Source organism: Camellia sinensis, chromosome 12 (assembly GCF_055761805.1).
Source record: "Camellia sinensis isolate YWXY chromosome 12, ASM5576180v1, whole genome shotgun sequence".
NCBI lineage: Eukaryota > Viridiplantae > Streptophyta > Magnoliopsida > Ericales > Theaceae > Camellia > Camellia sinensis.
Window position 1 is genome coordinate 157294775 of NC_138972.1, and position 20721 is coordinate 157315495.

General features: G+C 34.1%; 1 protein-coding gene across 1 annotated transcript in view; it reads left to right on the forward strand.

Moving 5' to 3' along the window:
* The first annotated feature begins 10384 nt into the window (after window positions 1-10384).
* Window positions 10385-20721, forward strand: part of LOC114283763 (7-deoxyloganetin glucosyltransferase) — a 39448-nt gene continuing 29111 nt past the window's right edge. The window contains exon 1 of the mRNA XM_028226639.2: window positions 10385-11073. Coding sequence (XP_028082440.2) covers window positions 10521-11073 — 553 coding nt within the window. The 5' untranslated portion in view covers window positions 10385-10520. The remainder of the gene's footprint in view (window positions 11074-20721) is intronic.

Genomic DNA, 20721 nt, shown 5'->3' on the forward strand with positions numbered 1-20721 from the left:
TCAAGATATTTCATATCAAAAATTTATTAACAACAATATCTTCACATCAAGCATTAATTCGAAATTATTACTAGTAAGTAAAATTTCATTAGTATAAAGGATCAAGAAAAATAAATTGCTCCCACTAACCTTGAGATATATGCATAAATTAACAGTATTATCCATAAAGCCAAGTAATAATATTTGGTAAACTTTTAAATATCATTACTCAGGAATTCGTTTAAAACCAGAGATAAATTTGTTTAACTTACAAATCAAATTTATTTTGTTTGGCGAAACAATAGATAAAAATGTCACAATACCACTATAATCATTATAAACCTATATTTATAACATTGGTAAGAACAATACTCTTTTCAAACTTTTAAAAAGGTATAACATGATCTCATATCTAATTAATAATTTCTACCAATTCATTTACCATATTACAAATCGCCAATATCATCATCATACGTAACAATCATCTCTTCAATCTCTTGATATTGCTCATTTAGAAAAATAATATGATCACAAGGGTCTTGAACTGTATGAGAATGTTTAGGAGTTGTACGTGTTATGCATGTTCAAGTTATATCAACAGATTGAATAGACACTTCAGGTTCTACTTGCATTCTTACTTTCTCTATATGAGAATAAACATACCAGTTTATTACAATAGACACAAGTACACAGAAAGATTTATATATTTTAAGCTTTAAACTGTTCATCAATCTAAAAACTTCACATTTTAAGCATAAAAGATTTTTATGTTAGAATCAAGATAATAGAACCATTGACAACTTACAAAACTAACAACAAATAGTAATGAGTCCCATTTTAATTTCAAAAGCACAACAAATTTTTACTTCTGTACAATCCCAAACTCAAAAGTTGTTTTAACTAAATTTTCTACTAGTTCACAATTCAAAAGTGTTTTAAAAATATTTTTAACTAAGTACCATATGTAAAGTATACACAAGTATACATAGCAATTAAAATTATTTTATCACAAAAACTTGTATAATTTAAACATGTTAACCTACACCATATCATTTTATTAAAGTCCAATTACGACGCTTAAGTACTCAACTTTCTTTCGAAGTTAAAAGCATGATATATTTAAATTGGTTCCACAATTTTATAAAAAATTAATAAGAGGTTATGCACATTAACCAAAATTATCATGTTCACTATAATATCCACCTTGAATTAAAAATTTTAAAAAACTTTATCAGTGTGTTTTGTTGACATTATACAATACACTTTGTTGTCATTACCAAAATTAAAAAACTTTAATTTATCAGTGTGTTTTAAAAAACTTTACCAAAATTAAAATAATAACAATGCTTATTTTGTTGTCATTAAAATTAAAGTTTATCTCATGGATGATATAAAAATAGCATTCTTTAAAATAAGATCACTATTAGACTTTAACTTAAATAACTTTATTAGAAAATAAAATTTTGATTAACACATGCATTTTTTAAGCAGTTTAAAAAATAAATAAGGAGATTTCGAAGGTGGGAAGAGTATCATAGCTCACAAAAAATTCTAAAGAATTTTTCTTACTTGAGTTAATAATATATAAAGAGATTTGCGGAATATTCTGAAAAGGAAAACATAAAACACTGAAGAGAGATAACGATTTGTAAAAGTCGAAGGTATTATATAGAACATTGTAGAGTATAATTTAGATTTTCTTATAAGAATCACCTAGTGAATATTTTAAAACTCTATTTTCTTAAATAGTTAACATTGAATAGAATTTTAATCTTTCACACTATATTGAGGTCTTAATGTAAATGGTTAAGAAGACACATTCTCGAGTATGTCAATATCTAAATCAGTTAGTCTTAAAGCTAACTCAATATCTTTTAACCGATTCATAATCAAAACTTTAATGGAGTAAATTTAATTTTCATAAAAATATCTTCCTTCATTGCTTTCAATTCAATATAATATCATTCAATTATATATGGACAATAATAATCTCATAATCACAATTAATATTCTCAAATATTTAAAATGTATCACTCTTAAACTGAATATATAGAAAGCATGTTCACAACTCCAATTTTCAATTATACAAAGGCAATTAGTATAATTTCACAAGAATATGCTGCGAATAACCTTTAGCAATATTCTCAGATGTGCCAGAATGTATCACTATATAAACACCTTTGGATTGAATATATAGAATACAATCAACATCTGTAAATTTCAATATAATCTTAATTAATTATATATGGGCAATAATTATAATCTCACAATAATGGGCTGCAAATAAACTTTAACAATATTGTCAGATGTTTCAGAATGTATCATCATATAAATACCTTTGGGCTAAATATATAAGACACATTCTAACACCTATAAACAAGTCAACTAACAAGAATGATTTATCAAGAAATTATCTCCTTTGGATAGATAAATTCTTTCAAAATCAATAAAATTTTCCTTACTAGCGGCTCACACTACCTCTAAAATTAATACACTCAATTAACCCCCTTTGGGTAGGTAATTGAGTGATATAATATTAGAAGAGGTTTCAAGAATCTTTATTGGAAAATCACTTTAAATCTCAATAAGTTAACCACTTTGGTAGTATCACCCACATTAATAAAAAAAATGATTCTCCAACTGGGACTACAAAAATAAATATTTGTCTACCTTTAAAACTCTATTTATTTATTAATAATAATGCAATATGTAACCCATCATGCAATCTATAATTTAATTATAAAAATAAAAAACAATAACAAATTTTTATTTTATTTTATTTTATTTTATTTATTTATTTATTTTTTGGGTAAGAAATCAAATGCATAATTTATAAATTATACATATTAATTTTAACATGTAAAGTGGGAGATACGCAACAATTAAGTCATATGACTTTTGTGGGGATATATTTTCTGAGTACCAACACGTGGCCAAGGTGACGCCGACGTGTCAGCCGAGGTGCCACGTGTCCTGGTTGTTATGCCGAGGTCATCTCGGATAGGCCAAGGTTACCTTCGAAGATATCTGAATCCGAGATAAGCGGATGAGGGGCAAGAGTCCTAGAATGAGAGAAGACTTCAGTTTGTATTAAGATAAGACTCTCAGAGAGTTTATTCTAATCTTACTGGGAGTCCAAGATTAGCGGTAATCCTGAGTCCATAGAAGTTAGGCTTCTATTGGAATTAGGTTTATGTTGGCTATAAAAGAGAGGCACCCCCATGGGTCTAAGGTATGTTTTTTGATACTCAAGCTTGTGAGTTTAGCACTTGATTTATCTTTGAGAGATATACTGACTTGATCGTCGGAGTGCCCCCGGTTGGATGAACCACCGCCGGAATCTTCTCTTTCTGTTGCAGGTCAGCCATGTGCCATCTATTCTGCCGGTGCTCTCCAGCTGGTTACTAAGTGGGCAGTGTGGTCAGAAAATCACTCATACAACTTTTATTAAATTTTCGACATATCCAAGTGCCCATCAAATCATGTATAATATCATATTACGAATCATCACTAAACAGTTACTTAAGAATAATATCTTGCATATGAGTTTACAAAAATGGGAAATTTAGCTATAAATCCCTTTTATCTTCCTTTCATTGTTAAAAGGACTAAGAAAAAAATTATACTTTCTAAACCCCCTCATAATTATAAAATCTTGCATAAAGGACAAAATTTATTATTTAAATATTTTATAGGACTATCATACCCTCAACTTCTGCATATATAATCAGCTTCGTCATCAACTGTATCATATTCACCATAGTTGCATCTTCCAAGCTTCAGCAGAAGGTTGTCGACAAGCCACCGCCATAGTAGCGTCTTCCAAGCTTCAGCAGAAGGTCCTCTCTTCATCTTCATAATCAGCAACGATGAGGCTTTGAGTATGTTGAAATTGAATGAGGATGTCGTTGGAGATTCGAGAGCTAGGGTTTCGGAGCAGATGGAGATTCGGAGTGCGGTGGAGATGGCTCAATTGAAAGCGGAGAAGAAACATGATGAGGTTGTTGATGAGATGCTGGCGATGTTGAATGTGAAGGCTGAAGCTTCGAGATTGAAAGAAGTTGAACAGGAGGTTGGGAAGGATGTGGATGAGGAACAGTAGAATATATGTATATATATATTTGTGTATATGAGTGTTGTTGAACACATGTATTCTTTTTCATTGAGATGTGTGATTGTTGATCGAGTTTTAGAAGTTTTTCGTTACAATTAGATATGTGGATTTGTTGATTAATTTGTTTTGTTTTTGTTTGTTTATTTTTTTTGAAGTTTTTTTTCTCAATTAGATATGTTGATTTGTTGATTAATTTGTTTTGTTTTTGTTTGTTTGTTTGTTTGTTTTTGATTTATTTTTGTTGTTTTTTATCTAATTTCATTTGACAGAACCAGAGTAAAATTTTACTCTAGTTCTATTGCTCTGTTTTTTTCATTTGACAGAACCAGAGTAAAATTTTACTTTTATACAGAGTAAAATTTTACTTTTGTATAGAGTCTAACATTTTACTAGTTTTTCAGAGTAAAATTTTACTTTTAGTTTCAGAGTGTAACATTTTACTCTTATTCAGAGTAAAATTTTACTTTTATACAGAGTAAAATTTTACTTACATACAGAGTAAAATTTTACTCTGAAATATATAGTGAAGATGGCTTAATAGGAGAGCTGATAGATATGAGGGTAATATAGTAAAAAAAACAAGTTTTAAAATATTAGGGGGTTTTGAAAGTACTTATATAATTCTTGTCATTTTGAAAGACAAATTAGATAGTGAGGGGGCTATCGCCAAATCCCCCTACAAAAATTACACTAAAGTGATATACATGATATAGAACTCTTAAACAAAAATTACACTAAAGTGATATACATGATATAGAACTCTTAAACAATCTTAATGTTTATGTAAAAGTCATAAAAACGAATATGTTTCATATGTGTTTTGCAAATATTTAATTAGGTAAGATTTGAAATATATATATATATATATATATATATATATATATATATATCAATATAGATTCAATATACACACATCCATATTTTACAATTGTCATAAAACTACTAGATCCAAATTACTATTTTTTATTTTATAAAATATAATTGGAAGCAAACTATCAATACTCAAACAGTATGTATTTGTTACATTGAAAAAGTTTTCTTGAAATTACTAAAGCACGATTTTGAGATGCAAAAGCATCATTCAGTAAAAGAAATATTAATTTATTCCTTATCATTATATAAAATAATTTTACTGAAATAATCTGCCATGATTTTGATTCTAGTATAAACTTGCTCTGATACCACATGTAAGAATACAGGATCTATATACTAGAAATCAAAACACTATGAATATAATTAACTACTAAAATATAAACTTAGATACATACTGTTTGATTCCGTTATTGTCTTGAGTTTTGCTTCTTTGAAAGATGATGGTATTCACAATCGGAAAACCTTAGTACCAGCTCTTCCCCTCCTTCTCCTAATCTTTATGTTGTCTTTCGATGGGATTGGCAATCCTTTGATCTACATATATATAGATATGTGTAAACCCTAATAAGGATAGGAGAGGGGACTGGGCTTAAATAAAACAATTACTGGGCCGTCCCATTAAGGAACCCAAATAACTTAAAACAGGCCTTACACCTTCATATCACATATTTACATATAAAATAATATATACACTAAGATGACTATGACTCAAACTTTATGGATCACAATAACAATTTTGAGCTCATACCAGTCACTCTATCTAAATCATGTTCAACCTATTTTTCACAAGCCAAACAAAATATAGTTAATGACAACCTAATTAAGAATAAATTCTTACAACAACAATATCCCTTCTCCTTCTATATATAGACTAATTAGTATATTAATTAATGTACTAATTAATAATGTGATATAATTTAAAAGTTAAATTTATATATTAATTAATGTATTAATTAATAATGTGATATAATTTATAAAGTAAATTTATATATTAATTTTCAATAAATAGACCTGACGCAATAATAAATAAGTCGTCGGTTGAATTGATATACATATATACCTATAAAGGCCGGCAATAAATTAACGAAGCTAAAGCTGACAGACATAATAATAAATACGTTGTCAGTTGAATTGATATATATATATATATATATATTATATATTAAGTAAAATGAGGATTTTTAACTCCAAACTTTTTGGGAGCTCCAATCTTTCAATCTAAATTTTTTGATTTTTTAATTTTAAAAAAAAAATTTTTAGCATTTATTAACTTCTCCCAACTCCCAAGTCTTACCATCATAATAACATTTTAATGCATTAAAAATAAGTATAAAAAAAATTCTTTGAAATCCAACCCATATAAATTCCTTGAAAAGTCCCAACACATATGATTATTATCCCTCATAATAACATTTTAATGTATTAAGAACAAGTAAAAAAATTTCTTGAAAAGTCCAACACATATGATTATTATCAAAATATTAAACTTTAATATAATATAATAATAAAAAAAAGACATTTAATTCCTTGAAAAGTCCAACACATATGATTATTATCAAAATATTAACTTTAATATAATATTAAAAAAAAAAACATTTAAAAAAAAAATTTTAAAATCACAATTCACATATATAAATAATTGTAAACACAATCCGTGCATAACACGGGTGATATGTTAATATATATATATATATAAAAGGCAGGCAATAAATCAATGAAGCTAAAGCGACAACAGACGAGTCTTCATTATTAGGGATTGTTTGGGATAAACTAAATAAGTATATTTTTTGATTTTTTATGAAATATAAGTTGGGTATGGATTGAGTTTGAAGTGATGTGATAAAGATGTGATATAACTTAAATAAGATGATGTGATTTAATAGAATAGTGATTTTTTTAACTTTTTTAGGTTATGCCAAACCAAGCCTTATTATTTTTAAACTTTATTTGAATTATAAATTTAAAAATAAAAAAGATTGATAAAATATTAATAAAATTTATATAATAAAATAAGGTAGTTTTTGAATTTATTCTACATACATTTGTCCTATTAGGATATTTGGACGATTTAGATCTATTCAAATTATAAAATAACGATTGAAACATATTTTTCAAAAAATATCCTACATTTACATTTTTTTATTTTCCTGCTCTTCTCTCTTACATTTTCCATTTCTCACCCATCCTTCTATGATCTTATGATTCCACATTCCTCTCTTTTTTTTTTCTTTTTTAATTTCTCCATTTTGTTCACTTATTTTTATTCATATTATATGGAAAAGTCTGCGATTCCAAAATTAAAACCTAGATTTTACTGTGTGTAGTGAATATTAAATTAATGAATTTTATAGTCCACAAATTTAATAAATTTGAACTATTAATTATTATTTTTAAATATATTGGATATATGATAGACTTCATAAATTTAGATAATATATAAATCTTCAACTTCTATATAATAAAGCATGATGTTTTTTTTTTTTTTTGGTCTTACTAGGACATTTGAACGACTAAGATTTATTCAAATTATAAAACAATGGCTGAGATATGCTTTTTAAAAAATATCCTACATGTACATTTTCTATTTTCCCGCTTATTTCTTACTTTTTTATTTTCTCACCCATCCTTCCATGATCCCATGATCTCACCTTCCTCTCTCTTTTCTTTTTATTTTTTTATTTTTCTCATTTTTATTTTTCTCTCTATTTGTTTATTTTTTTTTATTTTCTTCTCTTTGTTCATTTATTTTTATTCATATTATATGAAAAAGCTTACGATGCCAAAATTATGAGCCAGATTTTACTGTGTGTAGTGGTGATTAGATTAATGAATTTTATAATTCACAAATTAAATGAATTTGAATAATTAATTATTATTTTTAAATATATTGAATACCTGATAAACTTCATAAATTTAGACCTTATATAAATTTTCAACATCTATATAATAAAGCATGATGGTTTTTGAATTTATGCTACACACATTTGTCCTGCTAGGACATTTGGACGGCTCAGATCTATTCAAATTATAAAACAACGGCTGAGATATATTTTCCAAACAATATTCTACATGTACATTTTCTATTTTCTCACTTCTCTCTCTTACTTTTTCCTTTTCTTACCCATTCTTCCATGATCCTACCTTCCTATCTCTTTTCTTTTTATTTTTTTTTTATTTTCTCTCATTTTTATTTTTCTCTCTATTTATTTATTGTTTTTATTTTCTCTTTTTTGTTCACTTATTTTTATTCATATTATATGAAAAAGTTTACGATCCCAGAATTAGGAGATTAAATTAATGAATTTTATAGTTTACAAATTAAATAAATTTGAACAATTAATTATTATTTTTAAATATATTGAATACCTGATATACTTCATAAATTTAGACCTTATATGAATCTTCAACATATTTTTGTCCTATTAATACATTTGGATGGCTCAAATCTGTTCACATTATAAAACAATGGCTGATATATATTTTCCAAAAAAATGTCCTACATATAAATTTTATATTTTCCCGCTTCTCTCTCTCTCTTACTTTTTCTTTTTCTCACCCATCATTCCATGATCCCATGATCCCACCTTCCTCTCTCTTTTCTTTATATTTTTTTATTTTCTTCCGTTTTTATTTTTTCCTCTATTTGTTTATTTTTTTATTTTCTCCTTTTTATTCAATATATTTTACACATATTTTTATACAATGTTTGTATGCCCGTAATACACTAAGACATTATGGGCATATATACAATTTCCATACAATTATATAAGCAAAGCAATATTGTATGTATGTCCGTAGAAATTGTATGTATGTCTGACACATCTATCTATCTAGTTATATATTATATAAGTAGAAGCGAGTTTTCATGAGGAGTTTTGTGAGAACTTCAAAATTTTATAATAAATTTGTGATTTTAACAAATTAAAAAATAAATTTAAATAGTGTTGAGATTACAATTATATTCTAATCCTAATATTATTTATATTGTGCCTTTAGGCACTTGCATACACTAGTATACTTATATTTTATATATATTTTTCTATTTCTATTTCTAAATCTTTATCCAAATTTATAATCTAAATGCATCTTAATATTTTGAAAATAATAGTAATAATGTAAATGGTGTGAGTTGAGTGGTTGTTTGTATGCTTTGTTTTCTTTTTTTGATTTTTAAAAAAAAAAAAAAAAACTATATATTTTTTGGATTTTACTCAACTAGATAGTAGAAGAAAAAGTAAAATTTTTGAAAAAAGTCCAAAAGGGGCATATATATATTTTTTGAGATTTTTTTTGTTTTTCTTTTTTTTAAACATTTTTTTATACTTTTTAAATTCGTCTGTGTAAAGCTCTGTTTGGGAATATGGTTTATGAACTTTTTTGGCTATTTTAGCCACAAAAGATAAAATAGGCTATTTTAACCACAACAAACAAAACATCACATCCAACCCATAATCATTACACTCTTCTCTCACAAAAAAGTCAAAAAAGCCAAAAAGTCATTCTCAAACTAAGCTTTTTAGCCTAGACTAAAATAGTCAAAAAAGTCAAAAAAATCAAAAGCCAACCCACTTCCCAAATGAAACCTAAGACGGATTGAAAAAATAAAAAGTTTTGATGTAAATTTTAAGAAAAAATTATTATTTTTTCTAAATAATTTTTTCTAAATGACTTTTTTAACTGCATTCCAAACACGCCTTGATCTGAAATCAACTTACAAGATTAGTGATACAATTTTATATGTTATGTGACTGTTTTGACTTATACATATATTAATAATTTTAACTTACTTGATCATATATTTAACCTTACACTATCAAAACTCTCAACCTTTTCTATAAAAATAGAACATTTTTTTATTAAAATTTGATTGAATCAAACACAATTAGGTCTTACAGTTTTTCCAGGGTCTAATCTTATCCTACATACATTTTCCTAAGGATAACAAGAATTAGGTTTTTGTCTAAGATTTTAAGCATCTCAAAAGTTACATACGATTGCAATATTTATTTATTTACACATCATAAAATTTATTTTTGGTTGCTCCCCACTTCTTGCTCATAGGGGCTTTTTTGCACAACAACAATCTCTATCACCAATAAGCTTACTCATAAATTAATATAATGATGATTATATTTACAAATCACAATTTATATATTATTATTGTTATATTAATTTAAAAGAACACACAACTTACACTTCTTATCAAATAAAATTAGAACACATCTCGTGGGATTAAAAATTTGGTCGGCCCAAGTTTAGCACGCAGTTCAACAATACACGCATTTGCGTGTTTGGCTTTTTCCAAATTAAAGTAGATTAGATATGTTGTGATTTCATTGGTGTTTTCAGTTAAAAACTTTTTGAGTTGTCCAATAAAAAATTATGGATATGTGCGAGATGAGATTCCCCCTTAGTTGATATGGAAGGAAATCCAGTCCTTACATAAACCCCTTCAACAGTACCAATAAGGAGTACCCAAAACCCAATTCATTTGCTCCATCTCTCTCTCCATTGTTTTCTAGTGGAGAAGAGAAGAGAAGAGAAGAGAAGAGAAATGGCAATGGCTATAGTAGGAGATGATAATTATAATAAGACTAAAACTAGTATTGGTAAGTCTTATCATCCTCATGCAGTTTGCATACCATTCCCAGCTCAAAGCCACATGAAAGGAATGCTGAAGATAGCAAAGCTCCTTCACCACAAGGGCTTTTACATAACCTTTGTCAACACAGAGTTCAACCAAAAGCGCTTAATCAAAGCCAGAGGACTCGATTCTCTCTGCGGCTTCCCAAACTTCCAATTCAAAACAATCCCTGATGGGCTTCCACCATCGGACATCGACGCCACCCAAGACGTGGCTTCTCTGTGTGGATCTGTTAGAAGGAACTTCTTGAAACCATTTCGAAAGCTCATCGAGGACCTCAATCAAGTCGATACCGCACCACCGGTGAGTTGCATTGTGTCCGATGGTGTAATGCCATTCAGTGTTAGAGTAGGCGATGAGCTTGGAATCCCAGTTGCCGTGTTCTGGACTTTTGCTGCTTGTGGCTTCATGGGATTTTATCAGTATCGAGCTCTCTTGGACAAAGGTCTTACGCCACTCCAAGGTATCATCATTATGTCTTTATGCCCCGTTTATTTTGAGCAATAGAATAGAGGAGATTGATAGTGGGGGATTAAATAAAATTGTATTTATTTTAATGATAGTTGTTAGTATAAGGATTGTTAAATTATTTTTATATAAAATAAATATAAAACAAATAAAAAAATACAAAAATATTAAACATTCATGTTTTAAAAAAAATGTCCAATATGTAAAAAAATTTAAAAAAAAAAAATTCAGAAAAAAATAAAACAAATAAAATAATAATTTTTACTTAACAAAAAATACAAAAAATTAAACATTAATGTTAAAAAAAATGCCTAAGATGTAAAAAATAAAAAAATAAAAATAAATAAAAAAAAAAAATTTCTAGTCCGGCGAACTATTTTTCTAATACCAAGTCTTGGAGGCTTATCTGAATCCCCTTGGGGAGGCCCATCTGAATCCGGAGCTCACTATCAACACCCTCTCCATCTCTCAAAATAAACACAATGTTAGTAGGTCTCACCTCACTACCAATCTCAATCCTCCCTCTAACCCTCCAAATAAACGGGACCTATGTGTTTAGAAAGGATGAAAACAAAAGAAAAAGGAAAGTAAAAAAATGAAATGATTTATTCACCAAATTTATTGTGGCTCAAATTGTCTGAGTTTATATTAGTTGGATAACCGATTTCACTCTTATATCGTGATTGTTATCCTATCATCCGAACAATCAATATGAAAATATTCAAACATTTCAGACGAAATCAAATTTAATATGAATATAACATTATTCATTAAAAAATAGATCTTAGTGTAATTTATATGGGTTAACTTTACATATATATTTATTTTATTTTGAGACATTGTTTGTTTGTTACGTTTATTAAGATGTTGAAAAAATTGATTATTTAAAAGTTAAGATATTAATATTTTTTATTTTTGCATTGATTTTTAATTTTTAACTATAAAAAAAATACACCAAACATACTGATTTTTTTCTATTGAAAGCTTGAAAAACCTTTCTCAGGAACTAATTGGTATAATTTATCTGAGTTGTTTATAATTTATTTTGTTTTGGTACAATTCTGCTTACAATTTATTAGGCAAAAATAATTTAAATATGACAAATTACGATAGTAGTCCTCATATTTTGATCCTTATGTGATTTTAGTTCATGTAATTTTAATTGGTTCGATTTTGATTCCGAATTTATGACTTTATCTCAGTTTAGTCTAATTGATTATAATTCTTAGCATTTTTTTATAAAAATTATGCATGTAAGTGTCATGTGGCATATTTTTAAGACCAAAAATATAAATTTATTCAATTCAGTGAGTTAATCTCAACTAATTTAACAATAAGTTTTCTTAAAAACCACTAACGATATTGTCGATTGGATCAAATTGACATAAAATTTAAAATTAAAAGTTAAAATTGAACTAATTGAAAGTGTAAGAATCAAAATAATACAAATTGTAAAATATAAATCACCGATATAAATTGCTCACTTAAATAAGTTAAAAAAAGATTATTATTTGAAAACTGAAAGAAAAATTTCTTATTTTTGTAATTTTTAAATTATAATAAGAAAAATGCTTGGGAGCACTGAAAAAGGATCACTAGAGAGAGCACTAATGATGTGACAGTAGACCCCGCTCACTTTCTATGTCTTGTTTTTATTTATTTATTTACTTTTTTATCATTCTCAATGTATTAATGCTATTAGTGGTTTAAATCATTGTTGTTATAATAAACTGCATCAAATATGTTTTTAAGATCAGCGTCCATAGTACATAAATATGTACAGATTGCAAGAGGCAAATGGAAAATTAATCCGTTGTCTGGGGCGAAATGTGTGTGGCGTGCTAAATTTGGATGGTTTAGAATGATTTAAATAAGTATATTTTTTAAATTTTTACAAAAAAATATATGTAAAAAAATAAAAAAATAATGTGATCTAAAAAAAAATAAAAAAATAAAAAATATACTTATTGAGAGGGTAATTTATATATAATTTGGGCTGAGCTGGGTAATGGGCCATTCTGTAAGCCACAGTAAGAAGGGCTGAGTAAAAGGGCCTTGTAATTAGTCTGGTCCAAAGGAGCCTTGCAGATAGCCCGGTCCGAAGGAGCTTGGTGGTTAGTTCGGTCATCACGGTCGGCGCGGTGACAGTTAGCCTGGTCGAACCATCTTAAGCCTAGGTATTTTTGGCTTATATTTAGGACTTTGCTGTTGAGCTTTCCTCAGAACCTTGCTATTGGTTAGCTCGGTCCAAGCTTGATATGATTAGTGCGGTCTCAGACAACCAGTTGGAATATGTCAAACCGGGATACACGTAGTGAAAGGAAGAACCAAGCTAGTGGGAGCTCGGTCTAGTCTGCGGCTTTAGCATGGCCATGTTATCTTGGTCGTATTGACATCCAACCGTGGTAGAACCATCTCACTTGGTTTAAGCAATGAGGGGGGTGTTGAAGGATAAGCATTATCTTTCAGGAAGGTGATTCCTAGGAGGACTCTACATGGAGGAGTAAGAGCCCTACTTGGATTGTGCCACGCGGAACCTATAAAAGCTCATAACATCACCTATGGAGAGGTAACACAACTTTGATTCTCGAATATACAGAGCTTTTGTCTATTTGTCTATTTTGCTGACTTAGGCATCGGAGAGGTATCCGGCACACACCCGCCGGCTAGCTCACGTTTGAGTTTTCAGGAAGTAAAGCGACGACGTTTGGAGGAGCGCGGACTTGATCAACAGGATTATACGAGAAGGATTATTTCTTGCTCGTACAATTGGCGTCGTTTGTGGGAAGCACAGAAAGAACAAAACCTCTTAATCAAAGTTTTCCTCGCTAGATTAGACGCAATGGCGCACAATGAAGATTTGTCGTAATCCGCCATTGACGAGCAAACCCCAAAGGGAGGTGAGAGGCGCGAAGGTTTGCCTTCCATCCCTCCCATGGCAGATCTGGAGCCCCAACGACAGAATCCCCGGAGGAATGCAAGGGGAAGGTGGGGTAACAGCCCCCCGTTGCTCATCAAGTCCTGATAGACAGAGGCGGAGAATCGACCCTCAAGTTTTGGAGGATCGGGTAAAGGAACAGGACGAGTTAATCAGGAAGATGGCGACGGACATGGAATTCATAAAGCGCTAGATAAAAGGGAAAGGGGTGGTGACAGGAGAGGGGCGCAAAAACGATACGCCTCCTCGCCACTCAAAAGACCGTGGTAGGCACGCCACGCCATCGCAAGTAGAGAGCAGGAGCCTCAGAATAGGCGACACTCAATCAAGGACTTCAAGGACTCGTTACTCCAGGTCTGAGAGAACGAGAACATTGAGGTCTTACACTGAGGGAAGTACCTATCGGCCCTCACATACGCACTAGACGTCATCCAGGCAAACGGAGTTGCCTAGATCGTCTGACTTATGGACTGTGCTTGAAGAAAGGACGCGACGGAAGGAAGATGCTAGGGCACGCGACCCACACAGAGTGTCAGCCCTTCAGCGGTTGGCTCCTCGGACACATAGAAGCGTTGAGATTGGAATGCCAATACCGCACCTTGCCTATGAACCAACAGATAAAGCATTGGCAAGGCTACATAGCTCGCCGTTCGTTCCGGCGATTGAGAACGCACCCTTACCTTCAGGCTTCATCCAGCCTAAATTTACGACGTACGAAGGGAAGACAGGCCTTTACATGCACCTAAGCCATTTTTGCCAGGTTATGGCAGTATACCGGCAGAACGAGGCTTTGATGTGCATCCTATTTCCATCCAGCATTGGCGACCTAGGTTTAACCTGGTTCGAAAGGCTACCAGAAGGCAACATAGCCTCCTGGGCGCAATTAGCGGAGGCATTCGTGACAAGGTTCAGAACGAACACCAAGACGCCAGTAGAGATCGATCAGCTACTCTCCATCGATATGGGCGACAAAGAGACGTTGAGATCTTACAACAGTCGTTATTGAGAGACCTTCAACCAGATAGGAGATTGCCCCATAAATCTCGCCATCGCGCAATACAAAAGAGGTCTTCCAGTCGGAAACAGGTTGAGGGACTTAATTACCATGACGCCCCTCCTCACAATGGAAGCCTTAATGGAGAGGGTACACCAACACATTCGGGTGGAGGAAGATGACGCCTGTGCTAAAACAAAGTCTGGTACAGCCGCAATACCAGATAAAAAGACTTCGGCAAAAATCAACACGGTAGAATGTCCAAGCAAGAACGGGCGAGGCAGGTGAGACAATGGAGAAGACCAAGATAAAAGATGGTTGAGAGTCCGCACTGCCATTACCACGGTATTCAAGAAACCAATCTATCGCATTCTCAGCGAGATACGCGATGAACCTTTCGTCAAATGGTTAGCTAAATTGGGAGAGGCACAGAAGGATTACGACGAAAGATCTCGGTGCACCTTCCATAAGGAAAAGGGGCACCGCACTGAAAATTGCACACCGTTGAGACAGCATCTGGAGGAGTTAGTAGTAGCTGGTCACCTGGACCGGTTCATAGAAGGAGGAACGCAGCCAGCCCCCCAAAACCATGATCATCCAGATGGAACACCAATTGACGCCCCACCTCAAGGCGTGATAAACGTAATACATGGGGTATTCGAGCCTGAGCGAGTATGTGAGCTCAGGGGAATGATAAAGAAGACTGAGCACTTAAGGGAGGTATTAAGTGCGCAGCCCACCATTAAAAAGGGGAAAACAGAGGCCGCGAATGTCATGACTTTTTCAGACAGAGACTTGGCAAGGATATATTGCCCTCACAATGATGCATTGGTCGTCACTCTCCGCGTCAAGGATTACGATGTCAAGCGAATTTTGATCGACCAAGGGAGCTCATGTGAGATAATGTACTACGAAACTTTCAAACAGTTGAAACTGGAGGACAGAGACTTGGCACCTGCCGTATCTCCCCTGATCAGATTCAACTCAATGCCAGAGTGGCCAGTTGGCAAGATTATCCTCCCAGTCAGAGCAGGAAGCATGTCGAAACAAGTAGAATTCTGGGTATTGAAAGTCCCTTCCACTTACAACATAATCTTGGGAAGGACATGGCTACAAGCCATGCGATCGGTAGCGTCAACCTACCATCAAGTAATGCGGTTTCCCAACGACGCCGGAGTAATTGAAGAGGTCTATGGAGACCAAATTTTGTCCAAGCAATGCTTCGTCACAGTAAATGGCAGCCGAGCTGCCAAAGGGTTTGTTCAGATGGTGGAAGAACCTGAGAGCAATGAATTGTTTGTAGATGTTGGCAAAGCCACTGAACAGAAGGCAGTGGAAGACTTGGTATAGGTAAGAATAGATGAAAAGGATCTGAAAAAGTTTTTTTTTGCTTGGCTCATCTATGTCCAGCACCGAGAGAATAGAGGTCATGGAATTCTTGACCTCTAACATCGAAGTGTTTGTCTGGACGCCGTATGACATGCCTGGCATTGACCCAAACTTCATCTGTCACCAATTGAATGTCCACCCAACTGCAAGACCAATCATACAGCGCACTCGCAGATCAGCACTCCACCAAGCCGAGATAGTGGCGGAAGAAGTGGGAAACCTTCTAAAGGCAGGAGCTATTAGAGAGGTGCATTATCCCGTGTGGATATCCAACACAGTAGTGGTGCCAAAGAAGAATGGAAAATGGCGTGTCTGTATGGACTACAAAACAGTCAACAAGGCATGCCCAAAGGACAACTTTCCTCTACCACGGATAGACCAACTGGTAGATCTGACGGCACGACACAACTGTCTTAGCTTTCTTGATGCGTACAGAGGTTACCATCAGATCACTATGTATGAGCCAGACTAGGAGGTCACATCCTTTACGACGCCATGAGGACTATATTGTTACAAGGTCATGCCCTTTGGCCTTAAGAACGCAGGGGCAACATTCCAACGGATGGTTACCAAGATGTTCGAACCATTGTTAGGCAGAACAATGGAAGCCTACATGGACGACATGGTGGTCAAGAGCAAGGATAAGAATGATCATCTCAGGGACCTAGGTGAGATGTTTCAAATCCTCAAGAAGCACAAGTTGCGCCTTAATGCATCTAAGTGTGCGTTCGGCGTAGGATCAGGCAAATTCCTAGGTTTCCTGGTAACCAACCAAGGTATAGAGGCAGACCCTTCTCAGATCAAAGTAATCCAAGATCTAGAGAGGCCCAACTCAGTAAAAGAAGTACAACATCTCACCGGTATGGCAGTCACGCTGAACCGGTTCATAAGTCGGTCGTCAGACAGATGTCGACCATTTTTTCAAGCATTAAAGGCCAAGTTTGAGTGGGATGAAGAATGCAACCGCGCCCTGGAAAGTTTGAAAGAATACATGTCTTCTCCACCGCTAGTAATAACCCCAATACCTGGAGAAGAACTATTTTTGTACCTGGCAGTTTCACAGCACGCAATTAGCACAGTGTTGGTCCGGGCGGAAGGAATCCAACATCTGCCCATCTTTTATGTCAGCAAGACATTACTGGGCACAGAAACCAGGTACTTACCATTGGAAAAACTGGCCTTAGCCTTGATGATGGCCTTAAGGAAGTTGTCACACTACTTTCACGCCCACACCATAATTGTCCTCACAGCTTTTCCATTAAAAGTTTTGTTTGAGAGGGCGAACTTTTCTGGACGAATCTTAAAGTGGGCAGTAGAGTTGGGATAATTTGACATCAAGTTTCAACCCAGAACCACGATAAAAGCCCAAGCTTTGGCAGACTTTGTCGCAGAATTCACTCTAGGAAGTCATCATGTCTGCCCAATTGACTTAACGGGTACAATCGAAATAGGGATGGAAAGTGGCGCCAGAATAGCGCAACCCCTAACACTGGATACCCACCTACCTCCCAGGACAGACCAGAGTGAACAACGAAAGGGAGAAACAAACCATATTACACCAAGTAAAAACCCATCAACAAATACAGACTTGGTACAATCAAATAGCGAGGGGCAAACAGTGTGGACTTTGAAGAAAACACCAGCAACACTCAGGACCCCAAGGCATCATCCGATCCCTCTACTTGTTGGAAACTATTCGTTGGAGAGATGTGGAAGCTCTTTGTGGATGGAGCATCCAATAGGCACAGTGCAGGACTCGGCATAGTCCTCATTTCACCGGATGGCCTAGTAGTGGAACAGGTAGTCAACCTTGGCTTCCTAGCATCAAACAACGAAGCGGAGTATGAATCGCTTCTGGCAGAACTAAAATCAGCACTATACATGAAGGCCACCGAGCTAATGGTTTACAGCGACTCACAGCTGGTGGTAAACCAAATTTCAGGTGATTACGAAGCAAAAGATGAAAGGATGGCTAAGTACCAAGTGTTAGTCAGAAAAGAGATCATGAAGTTCGAAATAGTGCGGATAGAGCAGATTGGCAGAGAAGAAAACAGCAGAGCAGACGAACTAGCAGGCTTTACTTCAATGGCAGATACATCCATCCCACATCCACTACTGATTGACTTCCTACCCAGACCAAGCATTGAAGAACCTGAAGTAGAAGAAATATGTTGCGCCGAATTAGGCCCTTCATGGATGAATCCCATCGTAGTGTTCCTAAAAGACGGCATTTTACCCGAAGAGAAGAAGGAGGCCAACAAGATAAGAGCAAAGTCACAGCGATTTTGGCTCTCTCCATCAATGGCCTTATACAAGAAATCCTTCACAGGACCTTATCTGAAGTGTGTCCATCCCAGCAAGGTCGAAGCATTCCTGTTCGAGATTCATGATGGCGTATGCGGAAGCCATCAAGGGGGAAGATCATTGGCTTACAGAGCAATCTCGCAGGGATATTGGTGGCCTTACATGCAAGCAGATTTGGAGAAGTATGTCAAGAAGTGGGAGAAATGTCAGAAGTTCGCACACCAAATACACTAGCCAGCTAAAGAGCTTCTGCCTTTAACTAGCCCATGGCCCTTTGCAATGTGGGGCTTGGACATAGTAAGACCACTTCCAACAGCACCCGGCAACAGAAAGTTCTTCCTTGCGGCAACAGACTACTTCATAAAGTGGGTAGAAGCAGAAGCACTAGCATCCATAAAGGAGAAAGATGTGAAGAAGTTCGTTTGGCAGAATATCATCACTCGGTTCGACATACCCAAGGCGCTGATATCAGACAACGGCACCCAGTTCGACGGCAAAATTTTTAGAGACTTTTGTGAGGAGTACAAGATAGAATTCTACAACTCTACACTGGTATACCCCCAAGCAAATGGCCTGGTAGAAGCATCAAACAAGGTTGTCTTGGACGGATTGAAGAAAAGATTAGAGAAAGCAAAAGGAAAATGGGCTGAAGTGCTTCCTCATGTTTTATGGGCTTACCGTACCACACCTTGACGATCAATGGGAGAAACACCATTCTCCTTAGCCTACAACATGGAAGCAGTGATCCCACTGGAAGTTGGCCTCCCTACCATTCGAAGCAAAAGTTTTGATCCATACTTAAATGGAGAAGCCATCACATTAGAGCTCGACCTTATAGAAGAAAGAAGAGAAAGAGCACTGGTTCACATCGCCTCATACCAACAGGAGTTGTCCAGAAAGTATAACAAAACAGTACATCCAAAACAATTCAAAATCGGAGATTGGGTACTACGCAAAGTGATGGGCAACACCTTGGTACCCGGAGATGGCAAGTTAGGGCCCAATTGGGAAGGACCTTACAAAGTGGTTGGATTAGCTGGTAAAGGGGCATACCACTTGGAGGACGAGGACAGCAAAGCCATTCCCAGGCCATGGAACAGTGTCAATCTCAAACTATTTTATTTTTAGCTTTTCTTTCAAATATTTATAATTTTTTTCTTTCTCAATAAAACAAGTAGTGTCTTTTCAGTATAGTTGTTTCCTTCTGTAAAATATTATTTTAGTGAGTTAGGTACACTGTAAGCATAGTTGGCCAGAATAACCAACTTTGCACTCTCTTCAGCTAAGATTAGGATCAATGCTAAAGAAGTTGGCTGGAAAAACCAACACCCCTCCTAAGCCCAGGATAAGGATCCAGGTTGCAGGACGTTTGATCGGAATAACTAAACACTTTACTCTAGGTTGGCAGGAATAACCAACTTAGAGGTTGGTTGGAAAAACCAACACCCCTCCTAAGCCCAGGATAAGGATCCAGCTGCAGGACGTTTGGTCGGAATAACCAAACACTTTACTCTAGGTTGGCAGAAATAACCAACTTAGAGGTTGGCTGGAATAACCAACACCCCTTCTAAGCCCAGGATAAGGATCCAGGCTGCATGACGTTTGATCGGAATAACCAAACACTTTACTCTAGGTTGGCAGGAATAACCAACTTAGAAGTTGGTTGGAAAAACCAACACTTATTGTTCTTCAACCGAGATAAGGATCTAAGTTGAAGAGGTTAGCTAGAAAAACCAACACTTCTTGTTCTTCAACCGAGATGAGGATCTAAGTTGAAGAAGTTGGCTGAAAAAACCAACACTTCTTGTTCTTCAACCGAGATAAGGATCTAAGTTGAAGAAGTTGGCTGGAAAAACCAACACTTATCGTTCTTCAGCCGAGATAAGGATCTAGGCTGAAGAGGTTGGCAGGTATGGCTAGTTAAATTGCAAAGTTATGACCAGGATAAGGTATCTCAGCTCGAGAATATTATACTTCATTCAGATTACAGTTAGAAAGTTACATGCATGGCAGTTAAC